Below are 22,995 nucleotides of genomic sequence, written 5' to 3'. Positions count from 1 at the left end.
GCCCCCGCAACATTTCAGCGGCTAATGGATCACGTTCTGCAGGGGTGTGGCCAGTTCTCTGCTGCCTATCTCGATGTGGTGGTTTTCAGCACTTCCTGGAAAGACCACCTCTCTCATCTGCGTCAAGTCCTGCTCCGGATCCGTTCTGCCAGGCTCACTCTTAACACCCAGAAATGTGAGTGGGCCAAAACTGAGGCGTGTTACCTAGGTTACCATCTTGGCAACGGGCAGATACGTCCTCAGGTGGACAAGGTGAAGGCTATCCAAGACAGTCCTAGACCCCGGACAAAGAAGCAGGTCCGGTCATTCTTGGGACTTTCCGGGTGGTACAGAAGATTTGTGCCCCACTTCTCTACCATCACAGCTCCTCTTGTCGAGCTGACAACTAAAGCATCCTCTAATCCAGTCAAATGGACAGACACATGTGAAACTGCCTTCACAAAGGTCAAAGCCATTCTATGCTCTTCCCCGGTCTTACAAAGTCCTGACTTCAACCAGCGATTCCTTGTTCAAGTTGATGCCTCCGGTGTGGGCCTTGGAGCCGTCCTAGCCCAAGGAAAGGAGGGCGAGGAACAACCGCTTTTATATCTGAGCCGTAAACTGCATCCCAGAGAAACTAGGTACTCTGCCATTGAAAAGGAATGTCTTGCCATCAAGTGGGCATTGGACAGCCTACGTTATCTTCTGGGACGGACCTTTGATCTGGAAACGGACCACCGGGCATTGAGCTGGATCAACTCCATGAGGGATAAGAACTCCCGTGTCACCAGATGGTACTTGGCGTTACAGCCCTATTGCTTCAACGTTACACATCGAGCTGGCAAAACTAACTTGCTAGCTGATTACCTGTCTCGTCTCCCTGGACTTGCTGTCGCTGGAGAGGAGGGAGGTAATGTGACAGTTTGACCCCACACTGTCACTGTTCGACCTTTAGACTTCCTCCCAAACCGTGCATATTTGTTAGGAAGCTCAACATGGACACACAAACATTCAATTTTGTTAGTCAGTGAAAAGCATGTGCTCAACAAACAAATTGCTACCTGTCACTCACCATGGCTCTGAACAATTGACCAAAAGAGTCAGGGTGGGGTTGAGGGCTTTATATAGGTGACCACACCTGCATTCACTAATTAGGCCAAATTTGGGTCGAACCATGATCTTCAAATGCTGGGTGTTACAGAAGGACACTGGACATTTAAAAGTTGTGTTGTCTAAGCCTGACTATACTGTGTACGAAAATGACTGCTCTACACATGCAAAAGTACCATGTGAATACTTTTTAGACATGTGGTGGTTATTTATGGTGAAATTTACAAAATAACTGTTTTCTTAATTTCCCCTGTCAAATTGGTCCCAGCTAGTGGGCGGGGCTAAGGGCTATTTAAGTTGGAAAATGCCGTTTTTCTGGCAGTCTGCTGTCGGTCACTGCCAGAGGAGGATCTCTGTCCTGAGCAAGAGTTTCGGTCTCCATGCATCAAACATCTACTGAGGTGATTATTTTGATGATGAGATTATGTTGTGTTGTAACCGGCTAAATGAGTTTTGTTGACTGCTAATTGATTTTGCTAAATCTGTTTTGATTAGTTAATTCTTTACTTTGACATATTTGATTATTGACCTTTGATTATGAATACATGTATTTTGATATAATGAATGATTTCTTTTGATTATTTTTAATATGCTTATTTTGATTAATTATATAGGCCTATTTAACGCATGCAACTTCGAAATGTATATAGAATATAAATGTACTATATATATAATATACGATACTAATAGTGTCTCTATTTATTACCATTACAGATTGTGGGTGCTTTGTTTTTTCTGTCGTTGTTCACCTCTTGACACTTTTTGGGATTTCAATAAATGTTTGTAAACTGTTACCAACTGCGTGCCTTGCCATCCTTGATTTGAAAGTCTGGTTTGCAAAGGTTACATTACCTTCACCCGAGCCGGGGTGTGACAGTACTGTAGAGTATTTGTTCATCCTATGGTCACATATGGGACGCGCATTGTCTTATGTCAGCACCGGAAGTCGTAAAATCAGCTGTTCACCTGGCGGGTTCTTTAGGGGATGAATAGGGAAGTCCTTCTTTAGCTGCCGTCTTGTTTTATCACATATTGCTGCCTTTGCACCTGTCGATGTTTACTCTTGTATGCACATAAAATCAACACAAAAATCCTGACTTTGGAGCAATGTTCACGGACTCTAGTAATTGGCTCTCTATTAGATGCAATGGTTTTCCGTATTGGGACCATGATTTATGTCCTAACTTGTTCACACCTCCTCATATGGAAGGTACTTTTCCTTGTTGATGTCTCAAGAAGGGTAGACATACAAGAACACGCGCATGCGCACACACACACACACACACACACACACACACTACTGGTACCCACCCCATTGCTAACAAGAACCTTCTTGTACCTTCTGAGGGGTCCGACTAAACCACACACACACACACACACACACACACACACACACACACACCCCAATACTAACAAGAACCTTCTTGTACCTTATGAGGGGTCCAACTCAAACACACACAGACACACACACAAACACACACTCAGACTGAGGACTGATTGTGCGCGGCTCCAAGCTATCGTCATGTTTAGCAAACACAAACATGCTTCACTCAGGTGGAACATTTCTATGGAAGTGTTATTATGTGTGCGTCTGTAATCCAATTCACGTGTGTGTACTAATTTGTGTGTCCGTACACACAAATTAAAACATGCACACGCGGCTCTGATTATACACACACACACACACACACACTTATTGGAATAAGACACACAAATTAGTACACACGTGTGAATTGGATGACAGACGCACAGATTGCAATACACACTTGCAGATAGTTTTGTTACAATAATACTCAACACAAGCAGAGAACACCTGATGACCTTTCACCCCTGTGGCGGCCATGCCGGTTGTACCTGCAACTGTTGTCGCTGGGTCGACCTTGCAGCGAGCGGGCGGTGCGGCTCAGCCCCATGCGGGCGAAACTGTGGTAGTGACTGAGCGCCGCGTCCGAGGCGCCGGCGATGCCGTCCGTCTCACGCTCGTAGACGTTCTCCCAGTAGGCGGTGAGGCCCGGCGTGCCCGCCGCGTACTCGCCAAACAGCTGAGCGTCCAGCTGGTTGATGACGTCCTGGCTCACACTGGCCTCAAACTTCCTGGCGAAGAAGGTGGGCCTGGATGCCTGCTGAATGATAGGTCAACAACACGTCAATAACATGTCAACACACATCAACAACACGTCAATAACATGTCAACACACAACATGTCAACAACACGTCAATAACATGTCAAGAACACATCAATAACATGTCAACACACATCAACTACACATAAATAACATGTCAACACACATCAACAACACAAACATGTCAACAACACATCAATAACATGTCAACACACAACATGTCAACAACACGTAAATAACATGTCAAGAACACGTCAATAACATGTCAACACACATCAACAACACATAAATAACATGTCAACACATTAATAACATGTCAACACACATCAACATGTCAACAATACGTCAATAACATGTCAACACACATCAACAAAATGTCAACAACACTTAAATAACATGTCAAGAACACATCAATAACATGTCAACACACATCAACTACACATAAATAACATGTCAACAACACGTCAATAACATGTCAACACACATCAACAACACATAAATAACATGTCAACAACACCTCAACAACAAGTCAATAACATGTCAACACACATCATGTCAACAACACGTAAATAACATGTCAAGAACATGTCAATACACAACAACACATAAATAACATGTCAACATGTCAATGACATGTCAACACACATCAACAACACGTCAATAACATGTCAACACACATCAACAACATGTCAACAACACTTAAATAACATGTCAAGAACACATCAATAACATGTCAACACATCAACTACACGTAAATAACATGTCAACAACACATCAATAAGATGTCAACACACATAAATAACATGTCAACAACACCTCAACAACAAGTCAATAACATGTCAACACACATCAACATGTCAACAACACGTCAATAACATGTCAACACACATCAACAACACATAAATAACATGTCAACAACACGTCAATAACATGTCAACACACATCAACAACACAAATAACATGTCAACACACATCAACAACATGTAAATAACATGTCAGCAACACGTCAACAACATGCTAACAACACAAATGTCAACACCTCAACACATGTCAACAACACATCAATAACATGTCAACAACACGTCAACACGTCAATAACATGTCAACACACATCAACATGTCAACAACACGTAAATAACATGTCAAGAACACGTCAATAACATGTCAACACACATCAACAACACATAAATAACATGTCAACACGTCAATAACATGTCAACACACAACAACATGTCAACAACACGTCAATAACATGTCAACACACATCAACATGTCAACAACACTTAAATAACATGTCAAGAACACATCAATAACATGTCAACACACATCAACTACACATAAATAACATGTCAACAACACGTCAATAACATGTCAACACACATCAACAACACATAAATAACATGTCAACAACACCTCAACAACAAGTCAATAACATGTCAACACACATCAACAACATGTCAACAACACGTAAATAACATGTCAAGAACACGTCAATAACATGTCAACACACAACAACACATAAATAACATGTCAACAACATGTCAATAACATGTCAACGCACATCAACAACACGTCAACAACACGTCAATAACATGTCAACACACATCAACAACATGTCAACAACACTTAAATAACATGTCAAGAACACATCAATAACATGTCAACACATCAACTACACATAAATAACATGTCAACAACACGTCAATAACATGTCAACACACATCAACAACACATAAATAACATGTCAACAACATCTCAACAACAAGTCAATAACATGTCAACACACATCAACATGTCAACAACACGTCAATAACATGTCAACACACAACAACACATAAATAACATGTCAACAACACATCAATAACATGTCAACACACAACACAAATAACATGTCAACACACATCAACAACACGTAAATAACATGTCAGCAACACGTCAACAACATGCCAACAACACAAATATGTCAACAACACCTCAACACATGTCAACAACACATCAATAACATGTCAACAACACGTCAATAAAATGTCAACAACTCATAAATAATATGTCAACAACACCTCAACACATGTCAACAACACATCAATAACATGTCAAGAACACATCAACAACATGTCAACAACACGTCAACAACACATTAACAACATGTTAACAACACAAATAACATGTCAACAACATATCAATAACATGTCAACAGCACGTCAACACATGTCAACAACACGTCACCAATAAGTCAACAAGCTGTCAACAAGTTAACAAGATGTCAACAACAAGTCAACACCACGTCAACAAGATGTCAACAACACATCAACAACACGTCAACAATATTTCAACACCACATCAATAACATGTCAAAAATATGTCAATAACACATCAACAGCACGTCAACAATATTTCAACACCACATCAATAATATGTCAACAACACATCAACAAGATGTCAACAGCAGGTCAACAACATGTACACAACAAGATGTCAATGACATGTCAACAACACAGCAACAACACTTCAATTACACGTCAACAAAATGTCAACAACTTGTCAACAACATGTCAACAAGATTTCAACAACAAGTCAACATGTCAATTACACGTCAACAAAACGAAAACATGTCAATTACACGTCAACAAAACGAAAACATGTCAACTACACGTCAATAACATGCCAACAACATTTCAAAACCATGTGAACAACTCAACAACAAGATGTCAACAAAACAATGTCAACCACATGTCAACAACACAATGAGACATCACGATAAGACAACACGAGACATCAGGATGAGACTACACAATTAGACTACACAATAAGACAACACAATGAAACAACAGGATGAGACAACACAATGAGATCACACAATGAGACAACCCAATAAGATAACTACACAATGAGACGACTCGATGAGACAACACAATGGGACAACACATGAGACAACACAATGAGACAATACAATGAGACCACACAACGAGACAACACGAAGAGACATCAGGATGAGACATCACAATGGGACAACACAATGAGACAATACAATGAGATAACACAATGAGACCACACAATGAAAGAACACGACAAGACCACACAATGAGAAAACACGAGACAACACAATGAGACAACACAATTAGACCACACAATGAGACCGCACAATGAGACAATACAATGAGACAACAAAATGAGACCACACAATGAGACAATACAATGAGACCACACAATGGGACCACACAATGAGACCACACAATCAGACAACACAATGGGACCACACAATGAGACAACACAATGAGACAACACGATGAAACAACACGATGAGACAATACAATGAAAGAACACGACAAGACCACACAATGAGACAATACAATGAGAAAACACGAGACAACACAATGAGACAACACAATTAGACCACACAATGAGACCGCACAATGAGACAATACAATGAGACAACAAAATGAGACCACACAATGAGACAATACAATGAGACAATACAATGAGATCACACAATGAGACCACACAATGAGACCACACAATGAGACAACACAATGAGACCATACAATGAGAACACACATGAGACAACACAATGAGACAACACAATGAGATCACACAATGAGACAATACAATGAGAAAACACATGAGACAACACAATGAGATCACACAATGGGACTACACAATTAGACAATACAATGAGACCACACAATGAGACAATACAATGAGGAAACACACGAGACAGCACAATGAGAAAACACATGAGACAACACAATGAGACCACACAATGGGACCACACAATGAGACCACACAATCACACAACACAATGGGACCACACAATGAGACAACACAATGAGACAACACAATGAAACAACACGATGAGACAATACAATGAGACAATACAATGAGACCACACAATGAGACAACACAATGAGACTAGATGAGGCTGTAGAGTGCCCCCTGTGGCTGGTGGGGATAATAAGGGGTTTAAAAATAAATCAGCTTCACGAGGTAATAATTAGTCCAAGTTATTTTAGCCCCGCCCACAAAGACCAACTTATTACAGACGCCACACGGGGACAGAAATATCCAGAAGCAAACGCCCAAAGTACAAACACAACTTGTCTTCTACTGCTGGAGCTGTGACCACAAGAACGTGTGATCATCAATTACACAACTGTAGTGTAACACATGTATGCGTGTGTGTATGTGTGTGTGTGTGTGTGTGTGTGTGTGTGTGTGTGTGTGTGTGTGTGTGCATTGTTGTAATGTCAAATGTGTAAAAATGTTGCATCCATTTTCTGTAGGAATTTTGTTGTTTTGTTGAATCAAGTGATCCACATGTTGCAATTATGTTATTGTTGTGTTACTGTGTGTTATTACGGTCTTATTTTTCTGTTGTTAGCGTGTTCATATTGTGTCATTTTGATGAGTATTTGTCTTACTATTGTTTGACTATTGTTTAATTATGTTGCTATTGTGTTGTTGTATTAATGTTGTTTTATATTAGTGTGTTAATGTTGTGTCATTGTGTTGTGTAATTGCCTTACTGTTGAGTTATTGTTGTATGATGAATACAACACAATGATGCCATAACAGTAAAACAGCTAAAACACAACAACTTCATAATAACAACTTAGTGGCGCAGTGGAAGAGTGGCCGTGCGCGACCCGAGGGTCCCTGGTTCAATCCCCACCTAGTACCAACCTCGTCATGTCCGTTGTGTCCTGAGCAAGACACTTCACCCTTGCTCCTGATGGGTGCTGGTTAGCGCCTTGCATGGCAGCTCCCTTCATCAGTGTGTGAATGGGTAAATGTGGAAGTAGTGTCAAAGCGCTTTGAGTACCTTGAAGGTAGAAAAGCGCTATACAAGTACAACCCATTTATCATTTATCTAATTTAAATCAAAATAAGACTAGTGTTATAATGGTGTAGGTGTGCTATCAATGTGTTATTGCATAGTTGCGTTATTTATTATTATGTAGTTGTGTTATCATTGTGTTGTTGCATTATTATTGTGTTATTATTATGTAGTTGTGTTACTCTTGTGTTATTATTGTGTAGTAGTGTTAATATTGTGATATTGAAATCTAGTTGTGTTACTATTGTGTAGCTATGTTATTGTTGTGTTATTTGTATATAGCTGATATCAAAATGTAGTTGTGTTATTATTGTGTTATTATTGTGTAGCTGTGTTATTGTTGTTACTATCATGTAGTTGTATTAATATTGTGATATTAAAATCTAGTTGTTACTATTGTGTTATTATGTTATTGTTGTGTTATTATTGTGTAGTTGTATTAATATTGTGAAATCAAATTTTTATTTTTTTTGCTGTGGTATCGTGTTATTATTGTGTAGTTGTGTTGATATTAAAATGTAGTGGTGTTATCACTGTGTAACTGTGTTTTTGTTTTATTATTGCACAGTTGTGTTGATATTGTGATATCAAAATGTAGTTGTGTTATTATTGTGTGGCTGTGTTATTGTTGTGTCATTACTGTGTTTTTGTTTTGTTATTGTTATGTAGTTGTATTAATATCCTAATATTAAAATCTAGTTGAGTTATTATTGTGTAGCTATGTTATCGTTGTGTTATGTTTGTGTATCTGTGTTATGTTTGCGTTATTATTGTTTAGTTGTGTTGATATTGTGATATTAAAACGTAGTTGTTTTATTATCGTGTAGCTGTGTTGTTATTGTGTAGCTGCTTTGTTATTATTGTGTAACTGGGTTACTGTTGTGCCATTACTGTGTTGTTGTGCTATTGTTGTGTTTTTGTTATGTAGTTGTATAAATATCCTGATATTAAAATATCGTTGTGTAGCTGTATTATTGTTGTATTATTGTGTAGTTGTATTAATATTGTGATATTATTATTTACTTGTGATACTATTGTGTTATTATTGTGTAACTGTGTTATTGTGTTATTATTGTGTAGTTGTAATAATATCATAATATTAAAATGTAGTTGTGTTATCATCGTGTAGCTGTGTTATTGAAATATTGTTGCTTAGTTGTGTTGATATTGTGATATTAAAATGTAGTTGTGTTATTATTGTGTAGCTGTGTTATCATAGTGAAACTGTGTTATTGTTGTGATATTATTGTCTAGTTGTGATACTATTGTGGTATTATTGTGCAACTATGTTATTGTTGTGTTATTATTGCGCAGTTGTCTTGATATTGTGATATTAAAATGTAGTTGTGTTATTGTGTAGCTGTGTTATTATTGTGTAGCTGTGGTATTGTCGTGTCATTACTGTGTTGTTGTGTTATTGTTTTGTTATTATTGTGTAGTTGTATCAATATGGAGATTAAAAAATCTAGTTGTTTTACTATTGTGTAGCTGTTTTATTGTTGTGTTATTATTGTATAGTTGTATTTATATTATGATATTATTCTTTAGTTGTGGTACTATTGTGTTATTGTTGTGTTATTATTGTGTAGTTGCAATAATAGTGTGATATTAAAGCAGTTGTGTTACTATTGTGTTATTCTGTAACTGTGTTATTTTGTGTTATTATTATGTAGTTGTATTCATTTTTTAATATTAAAATGTAGTTGTGTTATTGTGTAGCTGTGTTATTATTGTGTAGCTGTGTTATTGTCATGTCATTACTGTGTTGTTGTGTTATTGTTTTGTTATTATTGTGTAGTTGTACCAATATGGAGATATAAAAATCTAGTTGTTTTACTATTGTGTAGCTGTGTTATTGTTGTGTTATTATTGTATAGTTGTATTAATATTGTGATATTATTGTTTAGTTGTGATACTATTATGTTATTATTGTGTAACTATGCTATTGTTGTGTTATTATAGTGTAGTAGTAATAATATTGTGATATTAAAACAGTTGTGTTACTATTGTGTTATTGTGTAACTGTGTTATTTTGTGTTATTATGTAGTTGTATTAATTTTGTAATATTAAAATGTAGTTGTGTTATTGTGTAGCTGCGTTATTATTGTGTAGTTGTGTTATTGTCATGTCATTACTGTGTTGTTGTGTTATTGTTTTGTTATTATTGTGTAGTTGTATCAATATGGAGATATAAAATCTAGTTGTTTTACTATTGTGTAGCTGTGTTATTGTTGTGTTATTATTGTATAGTTGTATTAATATTGTGATACTATTGTGTTATTATTGTGTAACTATGCTATTGTTGTATTATTATAGTGTAGTAGTAATAATATTGTGATATTAAAACAGTTGTGTTACTATTGTGTTATTGTGTTATTTTGTGTTATGTAGTTGTTTTAATTTTGTAATATTAAAATGTAGTTGTGTTATTGTGTAGCTGTGTTATTATTGTGTAGCTGTGTTATTGTCATGTCATTACTGTGTTTTTGTGTTATTGTTGTATTATTATTGTGTAGTTGTATCAATATGGAGATATAAAAATCTAGTTGTTTTACTATTGTGTAGCTGTGTTATTGTTGTGTTATTATTGTATAGTTGTATTAATATTGTGATATTATTGTTTAGTTGTGATACTATTGTGTTATTATTGTGTAACTATGCTATTGTTATGTTATTATTGTGTAGTTGTAATAATATTGTGATACTAAAACAGTTGTGTTAATATTGTGTTATTGTGTAACTGTGTTATTTTGTGTTATTATTATGTAGTTGTATTAATTGTGTGATATTAAAATGTAGTTGTGTTATTATTGTGTTATCGTTGTGTGGCTGCATTATTATTGTGTAGCACTGCTGGTATTGTGTTACTGTTGGGATTGTATTTACAGTCAAAGCGTGACTAAGCAGTGTGACCTGGCCGATGAGCATGTTTGGGAAGGGGCGTGTCTCTGACAGGTGGCGAGCGAGGTGATTGGCCATGCTCACCTGGAAGCGCGGCAGGTCGGCGGTGTTGAAGTCGTTGGGCGAACAGCCGCACCAGTCCACGATGTGTTTGTACTGACACTTGCAGCCCAGCTTGCGGTTCCAGTTGGTGAGTCTCAGGTTGTTGTCCACCATGGTGTGACACAGGGCGCTGTTCTCCAGGACCGTGTGGAAGAAGGACTGCGGGGGACGGGAAGGGGCGGCGGCTCAGTGACCTTTCACCTCAACAAGACAGTCACGTGACGTTACCTCGGCAGGAAGCAGCGTGTAGGCGTAGAAGCGCTTGGTGGCGCCGACCAGCTCGTCCTCCGAGGTGACCACGTAGTCCACCAAGGCCCGGCTGAGCAGGAACCAATCGGAGCCTCCGTCCACCGCGATGCCTTCAGGGATCTTGCGGTCCCCCAGGCGCCACATGTGGGCGTCGCACTCCAGGAAGAGGCGGTCCAGGCCCTGTTTGCGGATGAAACTGAAGAGCAGCCCGTGAGCCAATGAGAGCGAGGGGGCGTGTCCACAGTGTCTCACCGTGCGTTGTCGCGGCCGTGAGACTTGATGAAGTTCAGGTGACGATGCTTGGACAAGAACGCCACCAGCTGCTCGTTGGTCCTGTCAGGAGACACCAGCCAATCAGCTCGCAGGACAGAGACCACCTGACCTCCATTTTCTTTGTCATCTCCTCTGACCTACTGGAATGTTCTTCCGGACCGCCAATCGACTGACACGCGGCTGACGTCAGAACCATTGATGGCATCGATTTTAGCTCGGGGTGTGTGTGTTTGTGTGCGTGTATGCGTGTGTGTGTGTGTGTGTGTGCGTGTGTCTGTCACATGGTTATGCTCAGTCTGTCAGTTGAAATGTGAAAGAATGTATGAGTCGTGTTTATTATAAATAGCATGTATTGTAATACATATAAGTATATGTACATATATATATATATGTATGTATATATACACATATACATGCATACACACACACACATATGTCATATACCTGTACATATGTGTGTACATACGTATATATATACATATATATGTATATATATATAGATATATAAATATATATGACAAAAATATGTATGTATGTATATGTATATATGTATGTACTGTACATATGTATAAATGTGTATATACACATACATACATATATAAGCACATATACTGTATCTATATATGTGCATAGTATATGTATGTCTATATATATACGTATATATTTGTATATACCGTACATACATATATATGTCATTTATATACTGTATATATGCCATATACTGTATCTACTGTATATAGACATATACGTGTACAAATGTTTGTATATATGTATATATACACACATATATATGTATATATATATATATATATATATAGATATATATACATATATACAGTATATAACTATATATGTATGTATGTATGTATGTACAGTATATGTATAAATGTGTATATACACATATACATACACACATATACAAGCACACATACTGTATCTATATATGTGGATATATATGTATGTGTATATGTATATATTTGTATATATATACACATATGCATACATACATATAAACATACATACAGTATGTCATATATATCTACATATAGTGATATTTTTATAAACATATATATCTACACATTTACATATATATATAAATATATATACACGTATATATACTCTTATATATTTTATTAAGTGCATCCATATATATATATATATATATATATATATATACATATACATATATATTTGTATAATATATATGTGTATATAATCCATCAACGCGATCAGCCCCTCCCTCCCAGTAGAGGACACGCCCTTGCCGCTTGTTGATGCCAACTAAACCTCACCACTGGCAGGAAGTAGAGCACAAGACTTCCTGTTGTCTGCCTCACCTGATGGGGTAGTCGGCGGCACTCAGGTTGACGAAAAAGTCCCACGACCAGTCAGCCATCTTGAGAAGGTCCTCCATGGCGCGCAGGTATGTGGTCAGCAGGCTGGCCCCGCCCCAGATGGTCGCCATCCTCCAGGGGGTCACGCGCACGTTGCGGTACTGCCGGGCCACAGCCGTCACCTCACGATGGAGGTAGTCGGACCTCTGGGAGGAAGATGTCATCGTGATGATGTCATGATGACACCATGAGATGCGTGGGCGTGTCCTGGTCTCACCTGGTCCACGTGGATGTAGTAGTAGTGCGCCGCGTGATAGACGGCCTTGAAGAGACGCCGGAACTGACGCGAGGCACGGCCATGGACCACCAGGACAAAGGCCACGCGTACCGGGGCGACGTGGGCGGAGTCAGACATCCCTTCGTCCCACTGGATGTTGACGCTGACTTTACCTGGGAGGGGAGGAGTCACATGACTTTGTGTGAGATGCTCTAGGTTGATCATTAGGTTAGTGGGCGGAGGTTGAGGTGTGGTGACCACCAGCTGAGGGTTGGGAGGCGGGGCCATGAGCGCTTTCTAACAACAAACCACTTCGATTGGTCGAGAGGCCTGTCAATCAAAGTCAGGTTGGCCTGTCATCATAAAAAGTCATTAGTCAGCACATTTCAAAATAAGACGCTTGTAAGTGGCCCCGCCCACCAGCTGGCCAGCTAGAAGCAAAGGTGGTCGCCATGGTGACAGGTGTGTCTCACCTTGCAGGGGGCAGTAGCGAGGAACTTTCTGAGGCATCAGCTCGTCCTTCTTGTGTCGGCAGTAAACGTCGGCCATCTTCTGGCGACACTCCCGACTTTTAGCCCGCGACAAAGCGGAGATGACCTCCTTCCCGCTGATCTCGCACTCAGCCTGCTCCTTCCTCTGTTGCCATGGCGACGGCGTGGCACTCCCCTTGTGCATCAGCAGCTTCGCCGAACTCTTCTTGGACTTCGGCGAAGCTTCTGGGACGCCGGTGCGGTTGTGGCTGGAGGCTTTTCCCAGGATGCTTTGCGCTTGAGGCTTGTCTGGCTTGCGAGTGTCGGCGACCGCCGCCCGCCGCCGTTGTGACGGAGCGGCCGGATTGCTGCTGTCCGTGGCGTCGAAGTCTTTGGGGACGGAGTTCTCGTTGTTGTTGCTGTCAGGAGGAAGTTTCTCTTTGGGCCGATGAGAGCGATAAACGTCCTGAAAGGAAACAGGAAGTGCTAAATGTTAGCATCTTTAGTTAGTCAGCAGGACTGTGTCTCAAACTTGTGTCAGTACACTTCAATACCTACACTTTATTAAATATTTATTAAGTATGCTTTAATAACTATGCTTTATTAAGTACGCTTTAAAAGGGACAAGAAAGAAATTGATGGATGGAATAAGTGCACTTTAATAAATACTTAAATACGTGCACTTTAATAAGTATGCTTTAATAAGTACACTTCAGTACGTGCTCATCATTAAGTACACTTTGATAAGTATGCTTTAATAAGTATGCTTTAATAAGTATGCTTTAATAAGTATGCTTTATTAAGCACGCTTTAAAAGGGACAATAAATAAATTGATGGATGGAATAAGTGCACTTTAATAAATACTTAAATACGTGCACTTCAGTACGTGCTCATCATTAAGTACACTTCGATAAGTATGCTTTAATAAGTACACTTCAGTACATACACATCAATATGTACACTTCAAGAAGAACAATTCAATAAGTACACTTTAAATAGTATGCTTTAATATGTACTTTGATAAGTGCACATTAATAAGTATGTTTTAATAAGTACACTTCAATATCTACACTTAAATAAGCACTTTGATGAGTGCACATTAATAAGTATGCTTTAATGAGTACACTTCAATAAATACACTTTAATAAATCCTTTAATAAGTGCACTTTAGTAAAACACTTTATGAAGGAAGTAAGTAATTTCAAAAAGTACACTTATCTAAATACACTCAAATAAGTACACTTCTCTAAGTATGATTTAATAAGTACACTTCAATATATGCCTCAATAAGTGCGCTTTAACTATTGTGCTTTAAAGTTAAAGTACCAATGATAGTCACACACACACACACACACACACACACACACACACACACACACACACACACACACACTCTAGGTGTGGTGAAATGTGTCCTCTGCATTTGACCCAACCCCTTGTTCACCCCCTGGGAGGTGAGGGGAGCAGTGAGCAGCAGCGGTGGCCGCGCCCGGGAATCATTTTTGGTGATTTAACCCCCAATTCCAACCCTTGATGCTGCGTGCCAAGCAGGGAGGTAATGGGTCCCATTTTATAGTCTTTGGCAACGTTCCCTCTAAGGTGCGCGCCTGCGCAATTGCGCACTGCTCAAGCGTCCTCTGCGCACAGCAAATATATGCCGCGCACCAAATTAAATCCCATCTGAATTCTAAACAAAATAAACACATTTATTTTGTGTAATTTTGCAATGCAACTCTGAGTGACAGTGACAACAAGCGGCCCTAACGGTGTTCGTCAACACCGTTCAATTGAACACCGTTCAATTGAACACCGTTCAATTATTGTAACGTCTATCAAGATGCTTCGAGGACAGGAATTATATCGATCACTTTATTGAGCAAAACTGTTTATATTGGGCCATAACCACACCAAAAACATGAGTAAAAAACTTCTATCTCGAAAAACTAGTCATTTTCTGCCGTACAAACCAGGCCAAAAGCAACTTGTCATCTGTCACCAACACGCATAGCACTAAGCCACTGGTGCGTCTAAGACCACACAAAAAGTCGGACAACTCAAACACCACACAAAGTTACACTATGACTCTTCAGTCATAAGTGTGCTTATTCTACTGTCATTTATTATTAATGTTAATTTATTGATATTAATCATGGAATGCTGTTACTAGAGAAAGTTACAGGAATGCACACTTCATCCTATGCTTACATTTCATTGTGCAACATGAGGATGTTTAAGGGCAACTAAATGTGATCTCTGAAAGGGTTACAAATGATTTCCAAAGCAAGACCCCCACCCAGACATATTGTACAATACTAATTCATAGCTTATGAAAAACAAGATTTATTTTATTTTCATTACAAGTGGGCCAAATCACAAATATTACAAAAATAATCTCATGAAAATGACTCCTCTCATTTGAGTGTTATTATAAAAGATTGGTTTGAGACAGGTGTGCTGCTGGTATTGCCACGTGTGATGTTGCTCACATGTGCTCCACTGAATGCTCAGAGAGTTTTTGTGTTTGCTCAGACACATGAACAATTAGAGGGAACATTGGTCTTTGGTATGACTCGGCCGGAGTTTTAACTCACAACCTACCGATCTCAGGGCGGACACTCTAACCACTAGGCCACTGAGTAGGTCAATAAGGTTAATAAGTGCGCTTTGAAATGTACACTTTGATAAGTGCACTTTGGTAAATACACTTACAAACCCTGTTTCCATATGAGTTGGGAAATTGCGTTAGATGTAAATATAAACGGAATACAATGATTTGCAAATCATTTTCAACCCATATTCAGTTGAATATGCTACAAAGACAACATATTTGACGTTCAAACTGATAAACTTTTTTTTTTTTGCAAATAATCATTAACTTTAGAATTTGATGCCAGCAGCAACACGTGACAAAGAAGTTGGGAAAGGTGGCAATAAATACTGATAAAGTTGAGGAATGCTCATCAAACACTTATTTGGTACATCCCACAGGTGAACGGGCAAATTGGGAAAAGGTGGGTGCCATGATTGGGTATAAAAGTAGATTCCATGAAATGCTCAGTCATTCACAAACAAGGATGGGGCGAGGGTCACCACTTTGTCAACAAATGCGTGAGCAAATTGATGAACAGTTTAAGAAAATCCTTTCTCAACCAGCTATTGCAAGGAATTTAGGGATTTCACCATCTACGGTCCGTAATATCATCAAAGGGTTCAGAGAATCTGGAGAAATCACTGCACGTAAGCAGCTAAGCCTGTGACATTCGATCCCTCAGGCTGTAGTGCATCAGCAAGCGACATCAGTGAGTAAAGGATATCACCACAGGAACACTTCAGAAACCCACTATCAGTAACTACTGTTGGTCGCTACATCTGTAAGTGCAAGTTAAAACTCTCCTATGCAAGGCAAAAACCGTTTATCAACAACACTCACAAACGCCGTCGGCTTCGCTGGGCCTGAGCTCATCTAAGATGGACTGATACAAAGTGGAAAAGTGTTCTGTGGTCAGACGAGTCCACATTTCAAATTGTTTTTGGAAACTGTGGACGTCGTGTCCTCCGGACCAAAGAGGAAAAGAACCATCCGGATTGTTATAGGCGCAAAGTTGAAAAGCCAGCATCTGTGGTGGTATGGGGGTGTATTAGTGCTCATGACATGGGTAACTTACACATCTGTGAAGGCAACATTAATGCTAAAAGGTACATACAGGTTTTGGAGCAACATCTGTTGCCATCCAAGCAACATTACCATGGACGCCCCTGCTTATTTCAGCAAGACAATGCCAAGCCACGTGTTACATCAACGTGGCTTCATAGTAAAAGAGTGCGGGTACTAGACTGGCCTGCCTGTAGTCCAGACCTGTCTCCCATTGAAAATGTGTGGCGCATTATGAAGCCTAAAATACCACAACGGAGACCCCCGGACTGTTGAACAACTTTAGCTGTACATCAAGCAAGAATGGGAAATAATTCCACCTGAGAAGCTTAAAAAATGTGTCTCTTCAGTTCCCAAACGTTTACTGTGTGTTGTTAAAAGGAAAGGCCATGTAACACAGTGGTGAACATGCTCTTTCCCAACTACTTTGGCACGTGTTGCAGCCATGAAATTCTAAGTTAATTATTATTTGCAAAAAAAAAATAAATAAAGTTTATGAGTTTGAACATCAAATATCTTGTCTTTGTAGTGCATTCAATTGAATATGGGTTGAAAAGGATTTGCAAATCATTGTATTCCGTTTATATTTACATCTAACACAATTTCCCAACTCATATGGAAACGGGGTTTGTAAATAAGTAAGCTTTAATAACTACACTTCAATAAGTACACTTTAATATATGCTTCAATAGTGTGTGAATGTGAGTGCGAATGTTGTCTGTCTATCTGTGTTGGTCCTGCGATGAGGTGGCGACTTGTCCAGGGTGTACCCCGCCTTCCGCCCGAATGCAGCTGAGATAGTCTCCAGCACCCCCCGCGATCCCAAAAGGGACAAGCGGTAGAAAATGGATGGAAGTGTGCTTTAATAGGGACGCTATAATAAGTACGCTTTGATAACAGTTTAATAAGTGTACTTTAATAAGTACACTTTATTTAGTACACTTTAGTAAGTACACTATGATAAGGACACTTCAATAGGTGTACTTTAATAAGTACAATTCAATAAGTAGACTTCAATAGATTTACTTTAATAAGTACACTTCAATAAGTACATTATAATAAGTACACTTAAGTAAGTACATTTTATTAAGTACACTTTAATTGGTACATATAATAAGTTAACTTTAATAAGTACACTTCAATGAGTACCCTATAATAAGTACACTTTAAGAAAGTACACTTGCAGTGTAATAAGTACACTATAATAAGTACATTATAATAAGTACACTTCAATAAGTACACTTTAATAAATACATGTTAAGTACACTTTATTAACTACACTTTAATACATGCAGTTTAAGTACACTTACTTTAAGTACACTTTTTAAGTACACTTTAATGAATACACTATAAGTACACTTTAAATAAATACACATTAAGTGCACTTTATTAAGTACCCTATAATAAGTACCCTTTAATAAGTACACTTTAATAAGTAAACTTTAATAAGTACACTGTGTACTTGCAGACGTTGGCAGTGCAGTGCTGTCTTAACTTCTTCATTGTCTAAACTACCGATCACAATATTTACTTTTTTCTTCTCTCCTTTTTAATGCTGAATTGCAACCACTTGACTTAGCCCCTCCCCTTTTGCTACGTAGCCAACATGGCGACTTTAGAGGGGGTGGTAAGTGTCCATCACTGCACGCTCACCCTCCTTACACTTCTCAGTGTGAACACACTTAAGTAAGTACGCGAGTGTGTACTTCACAAAGTGTACTGACACAAGTACACGATACATGAATCGTCTTTGGTAAGGAACACAAAGAGACAACCTCTGACCCCAGCAGTGAAGAGACTGTCGAGTGAACAAGCGCACACATTGATGAAGATGATGAAGAGGACAGGTCATGTGGTTTTACACATTGACAAGTAAAGCCACATGACCTCAGAGTGTATTTCCATCGCACACTGCGTGTCTGACCACACACACACACACACACACACAAACACACACACACACACACACGTGGGAGGGCGGGGCCATGGCTGCCACCTGCTCGGCACACAAGCGTTCATTATGTCGGCGTAATATCAGCTTGGAGGAATGTCGCTTTTTACTGGGAAAACAAAAGTTTTGACGTTCTTTCCAACACACAAAAAAACTAAACAGGACTTGTTTAAAGTGTTTAAAGTTGAAAAAAACGTTTAGAATTGACATTTACTAAACAAATGATGGTCATGTGATAAATCATGTGACCATCCCAGCATGATCTTCTAAATCAGCGTCGAGTAAGCGAGCTTATTTCCAAAAGCTTATTTTTCATATTACAACTACATTAAAATGTATGTAACAACTATGCCTGATTAGCACTCCAACAAGTCAATAACATCAACAAAGCTCACCTTTGTGCATTCACGCTCAGCATAAAACGTTTGGTGGACAAAACTCGACATCCATTGCATTCGGTCTCCCCTAAAGGGGGGGTTGGGGGGGGGTTCCCACATATGCGGTCCTGTCCAAGGTTTCTCATAGTCATTCACATCGACGTCCCACTGGGGTGAGTTTTTCCTTGCCCTTATGTGGGCTCTGTACCGAGGATGTCGTTGTGGCTTGTGCAGCCCTTTGAGACATTTGTGATTTAGGGCTATATAAATAAACATTGATTGATTGATTGATTGAACTTAATAGCATTTTTTTTTTTTTTTTTTTTTTTTTTTTTACATATTATTCATAACCACCTCCATAACAAACATTTTCATAGTTAGATGACATTTTTTGCAGCACAAACAATTGGGACGAATTTGGGGGGCTGGTTATAAATAAATAATTGTTAGTAACATAAAAACTATCATATACTTTTTTTCTTTTTTTTTTAGCACCTTGCCATGATATTTGTCTTTGGCAACATAATGAACGCAGCCTGCAGGTGGCGCCATGACAACAAGGTGAGGTTGTAAAGAGGAGGTGATGAAGGGCATGACTAGACAAGCTCGTGTATGCCACACGTTTCCACGGAAACCAGACCGTGGGGAAGCATGGCGCTTACCTACCAGGACATCATTCTTTCCCAGCAGAGCTCTCAGGACCCCCCCCGCCATCTAGACGAGAGCCCGTTGCTACGGCGTCCGCTCTCAACTGAAAGGCCACAGTACTGCCTGTGTCCTGCGGGGGCGCCATCACAGATGCAGACACGGGAAGACGCGGGCAGGATGGCAGGATTCATTCCGTAACACAGATGTATGCTTTTAATGTCCCACTATTACTGCAAATACATAATAATTTGTGTTGCAAAAAATATTTTATCTAAATATTACAGTTTTTTTAATGTTATTAGAGCCCTATAACATTAAAAAAAAAGACATTTTTGCAGCACAAACGATTGAAGCAAATTTGTGGAGGTTTTGACAAGGTTGAGGGCCGGTTATGAATAATACCGTAAAAACTATAAAACGTTAACAAAAAAAACTATTATAGTTACACAAAGAAAGTTTGGGGAATTTTGACAAGGTGGGAGAGGCTGGTTTATTAATAACACGTTAATTACACGTTAATAACATAACGTTAATATAAAACTGTAAAACGTTAATAACAATAAAAGTATAACTGTCGGATAAAAACATTTTGCAGCAAACGACTGGAATAAGTTTGGGGAGATTTTGACAAGGTGGGAGGGGCTGGTTATAAATAATAACACGTTACTTAATAATAAAAACGTTAATGACATAAAACTGTAAAACGTCAATAACATTAAAAGTATAATAGTTAGACAAAAGTGTTTTGCAGCACAAAACATTGGGACACGTTTGCGGAGATTTTATCAAGGTGGGAGGGCCTGTTATAATAATAACACGTTAATTACACGGTAATGATCTTAAACTATAAAACGTTAAAAACATAAAAACTATTATAGTTACACAAAAAGAAATGTTGCAGCACAAACGTAGCACAAAGAAAATAGGATAAGTTTGGGGTGTTTTTGACAAGGTGGGAGAGGCTGGTTATAATAACACGTTAACTACACGTTAATAACATAAGACTATATAATGTTAATAACATAAAACTTTAAAATGTTAACAATAAAAGTATAACAGTCAGACAAAAACATTTTGCAGCACAAACGACTGGAATAAGTTTGGGGAGATTTTGACAAGGTGGGAGGGGCTGCTTATAATAATAACACGTTAATTAATAATACAAACGTTAATAACAATAAAAGTATAATAGACAAAAGTTTTTTGCAGCACAAACGATTGCGACAAGTTTGGGGAGATTTTATCAAGGTGGGATGGGCTGGTATGAATAATAACCCGTTAATAACAATGTAATTATGTAAAACTATAAAACGTTAAGGATATAAAAACTGTAAAACAATAACAATAAAAGTATAATAGACAAAAACATTTTGCAGCACAAACAAATGGAATACGTTTAGGGAGATTTTGACAAGGTGGGAAGAGCTGTTATGAATAATAACACTTTAATTACACGGTAATAATGTAAAACTATAAACTTTAATGGCATAAAAACTGTAAAACAAATAATAACAAAAGATAATAGTGAGACAAATGTTTTTTGCAGCACAAATGATCAGGACAAGTTTAGGAAGATTTTGACAAGGTGGGAGGGGCTGTTATGAATAATAACACGTTAATTACATGTTAACATAAAACTATAAAACGTCAATGACATAAAAACTATAAAACGTTAATAACAAAAGTATAATAGTTAGACACAAGGTTTTTTGCTGCACAAACGATTGGGACAAGTTTGGGGAGATTCTATCAAGGTGGGAGGGGCTGTTACGAATAATAACGCATTAATTACACGGTAATAATGTTAAACTATAAAACGTTATTGATATAAAAGCGGTAAAATGTTAATAACAATAAAAGTATAATAGTTAGACAAACGTTTTTTGCAGCACAAACGATTGGGACAAGTTCGGGGAGATTTTATCAAGGCTGTTATGAATAATAACACATTAATTACATGTTGATAACAAAACTACAAAACGTTAATATACAAAGTATAAAATGTTAGCAGTAAAACTATAATAGACAACATTGTTTGCAGCACAAACGTAGCACAAAGTTGTGGGAGATTTTCACAAGGTGGGAGGGGCTATTTAAGAATAACACGTTAATTACATGTTAATAACAAAAAACTACAAAAAGTTAACATAAAAACTGTAAAACGTTGATAACATTAAAAATATAATAGACAAAAATTGTTTGGCAGCACAAACAAATGGGACACGTTTTGGGAGGTTTTGACAGGGTGGGAGGGGCTGTTATAAAAAATAACACGTTAATAGCATAAAAACACTACAACGTCACTACAATCAGAAAAATGTATCATCAAATAGATTTAAAAAACTTAACGGCACAAATTAAATGTTTTACAGCACAAAAGTGTTGTTTAAATATCCACCATGGAGAGGGGTCACACTTGGGGGTCTAATAATAACATGACAAATGGGACACGTAAACATCTTTTTTTACTAACACCATCACACTTACAAAGCATCTCCATGTGAAGGCAGTTATATACAGTATGCCTTGCCCAAGGACACAGACGCAGTGACTAGGATTCGAACCATGAACCCTCAGATTTCTGGTCGGCCGCTCTACTATCTGAGCCCCCATTTACATTTGTCTTCACCAGGTCAAAGTTCATGGCGGGTAACCTTTACACTGTCAAAAAGGTCCTTGCTGAGACATAAAGACAAGCACACCACTGATCAAT

The 22,995-nt window shown here is 38.4% G+C and overlaps 1 protein-coding gene across 2 annotated transcripts in view; it reads right to left on the bottom strand.

The window, feature by feature from the left end:
• LOC133620210 (xylosyltransferase 1-like) overlaps nt 1-22,995 on the bottom strand; it is a 35,310-nt gene that overhangs the window by 7,398 nt on the left and 4,917 nt on the right. The window contains exons 2-8 of one of the 2 annotated variants that reach the window (XM_061981501.1): nt 13,657-14,119; nt 13,184-13,356; nt 12,910-13,112; nt 11,552-11,632; nt 11,279-11,495; nt 11,033-11,209; nt 2,944-3,212 (exon numbers count right to left, since the gene is read on the bottom strand). In XM_061981501.1, the coding sequence (XP_061837485.1) occupies nt 2,944-3,212; nt 11,033-11,209; nt 11,279-11,495; nt 11,552-11,632; nt 12,910-13,112; nt 13,184-13,356; nt 13,657-14,119 (1,583 nt within the window). The remainder of the gene's footprint in view (nt 1-2,943; nt 3,213-11,032; nt 11,210-11,278; nt 11,496-11,551; nt 11,633-12,909; nt 13,113-13,183; nt 13,357-13,656; nt 14,120-22,995) is intronic. The other variant, XM_061981502.1, reaches the window with a different exon arrangement.

The sequence above is a fragment of the Nerophis lumbriciformis genome, linkage group LG24 (assembly GCF_033978685.3).
Source record: "Nerophis lumbriciformis linkage group LG24, RoL_Nlum_v2.1, whole genome shotgun sequence".
NCBI lineage: Eukaryota > Metazoa > Chordata > Actinopteri > Syngnathiformes > Syngnathidae > Nerophis > Nerophis lumbriciformis.
The sequence above is the reverse complement of the archived record's forward strand: the minus strand, read 5'-3'. Positions and strand labels throughout refer to the sequence as shown.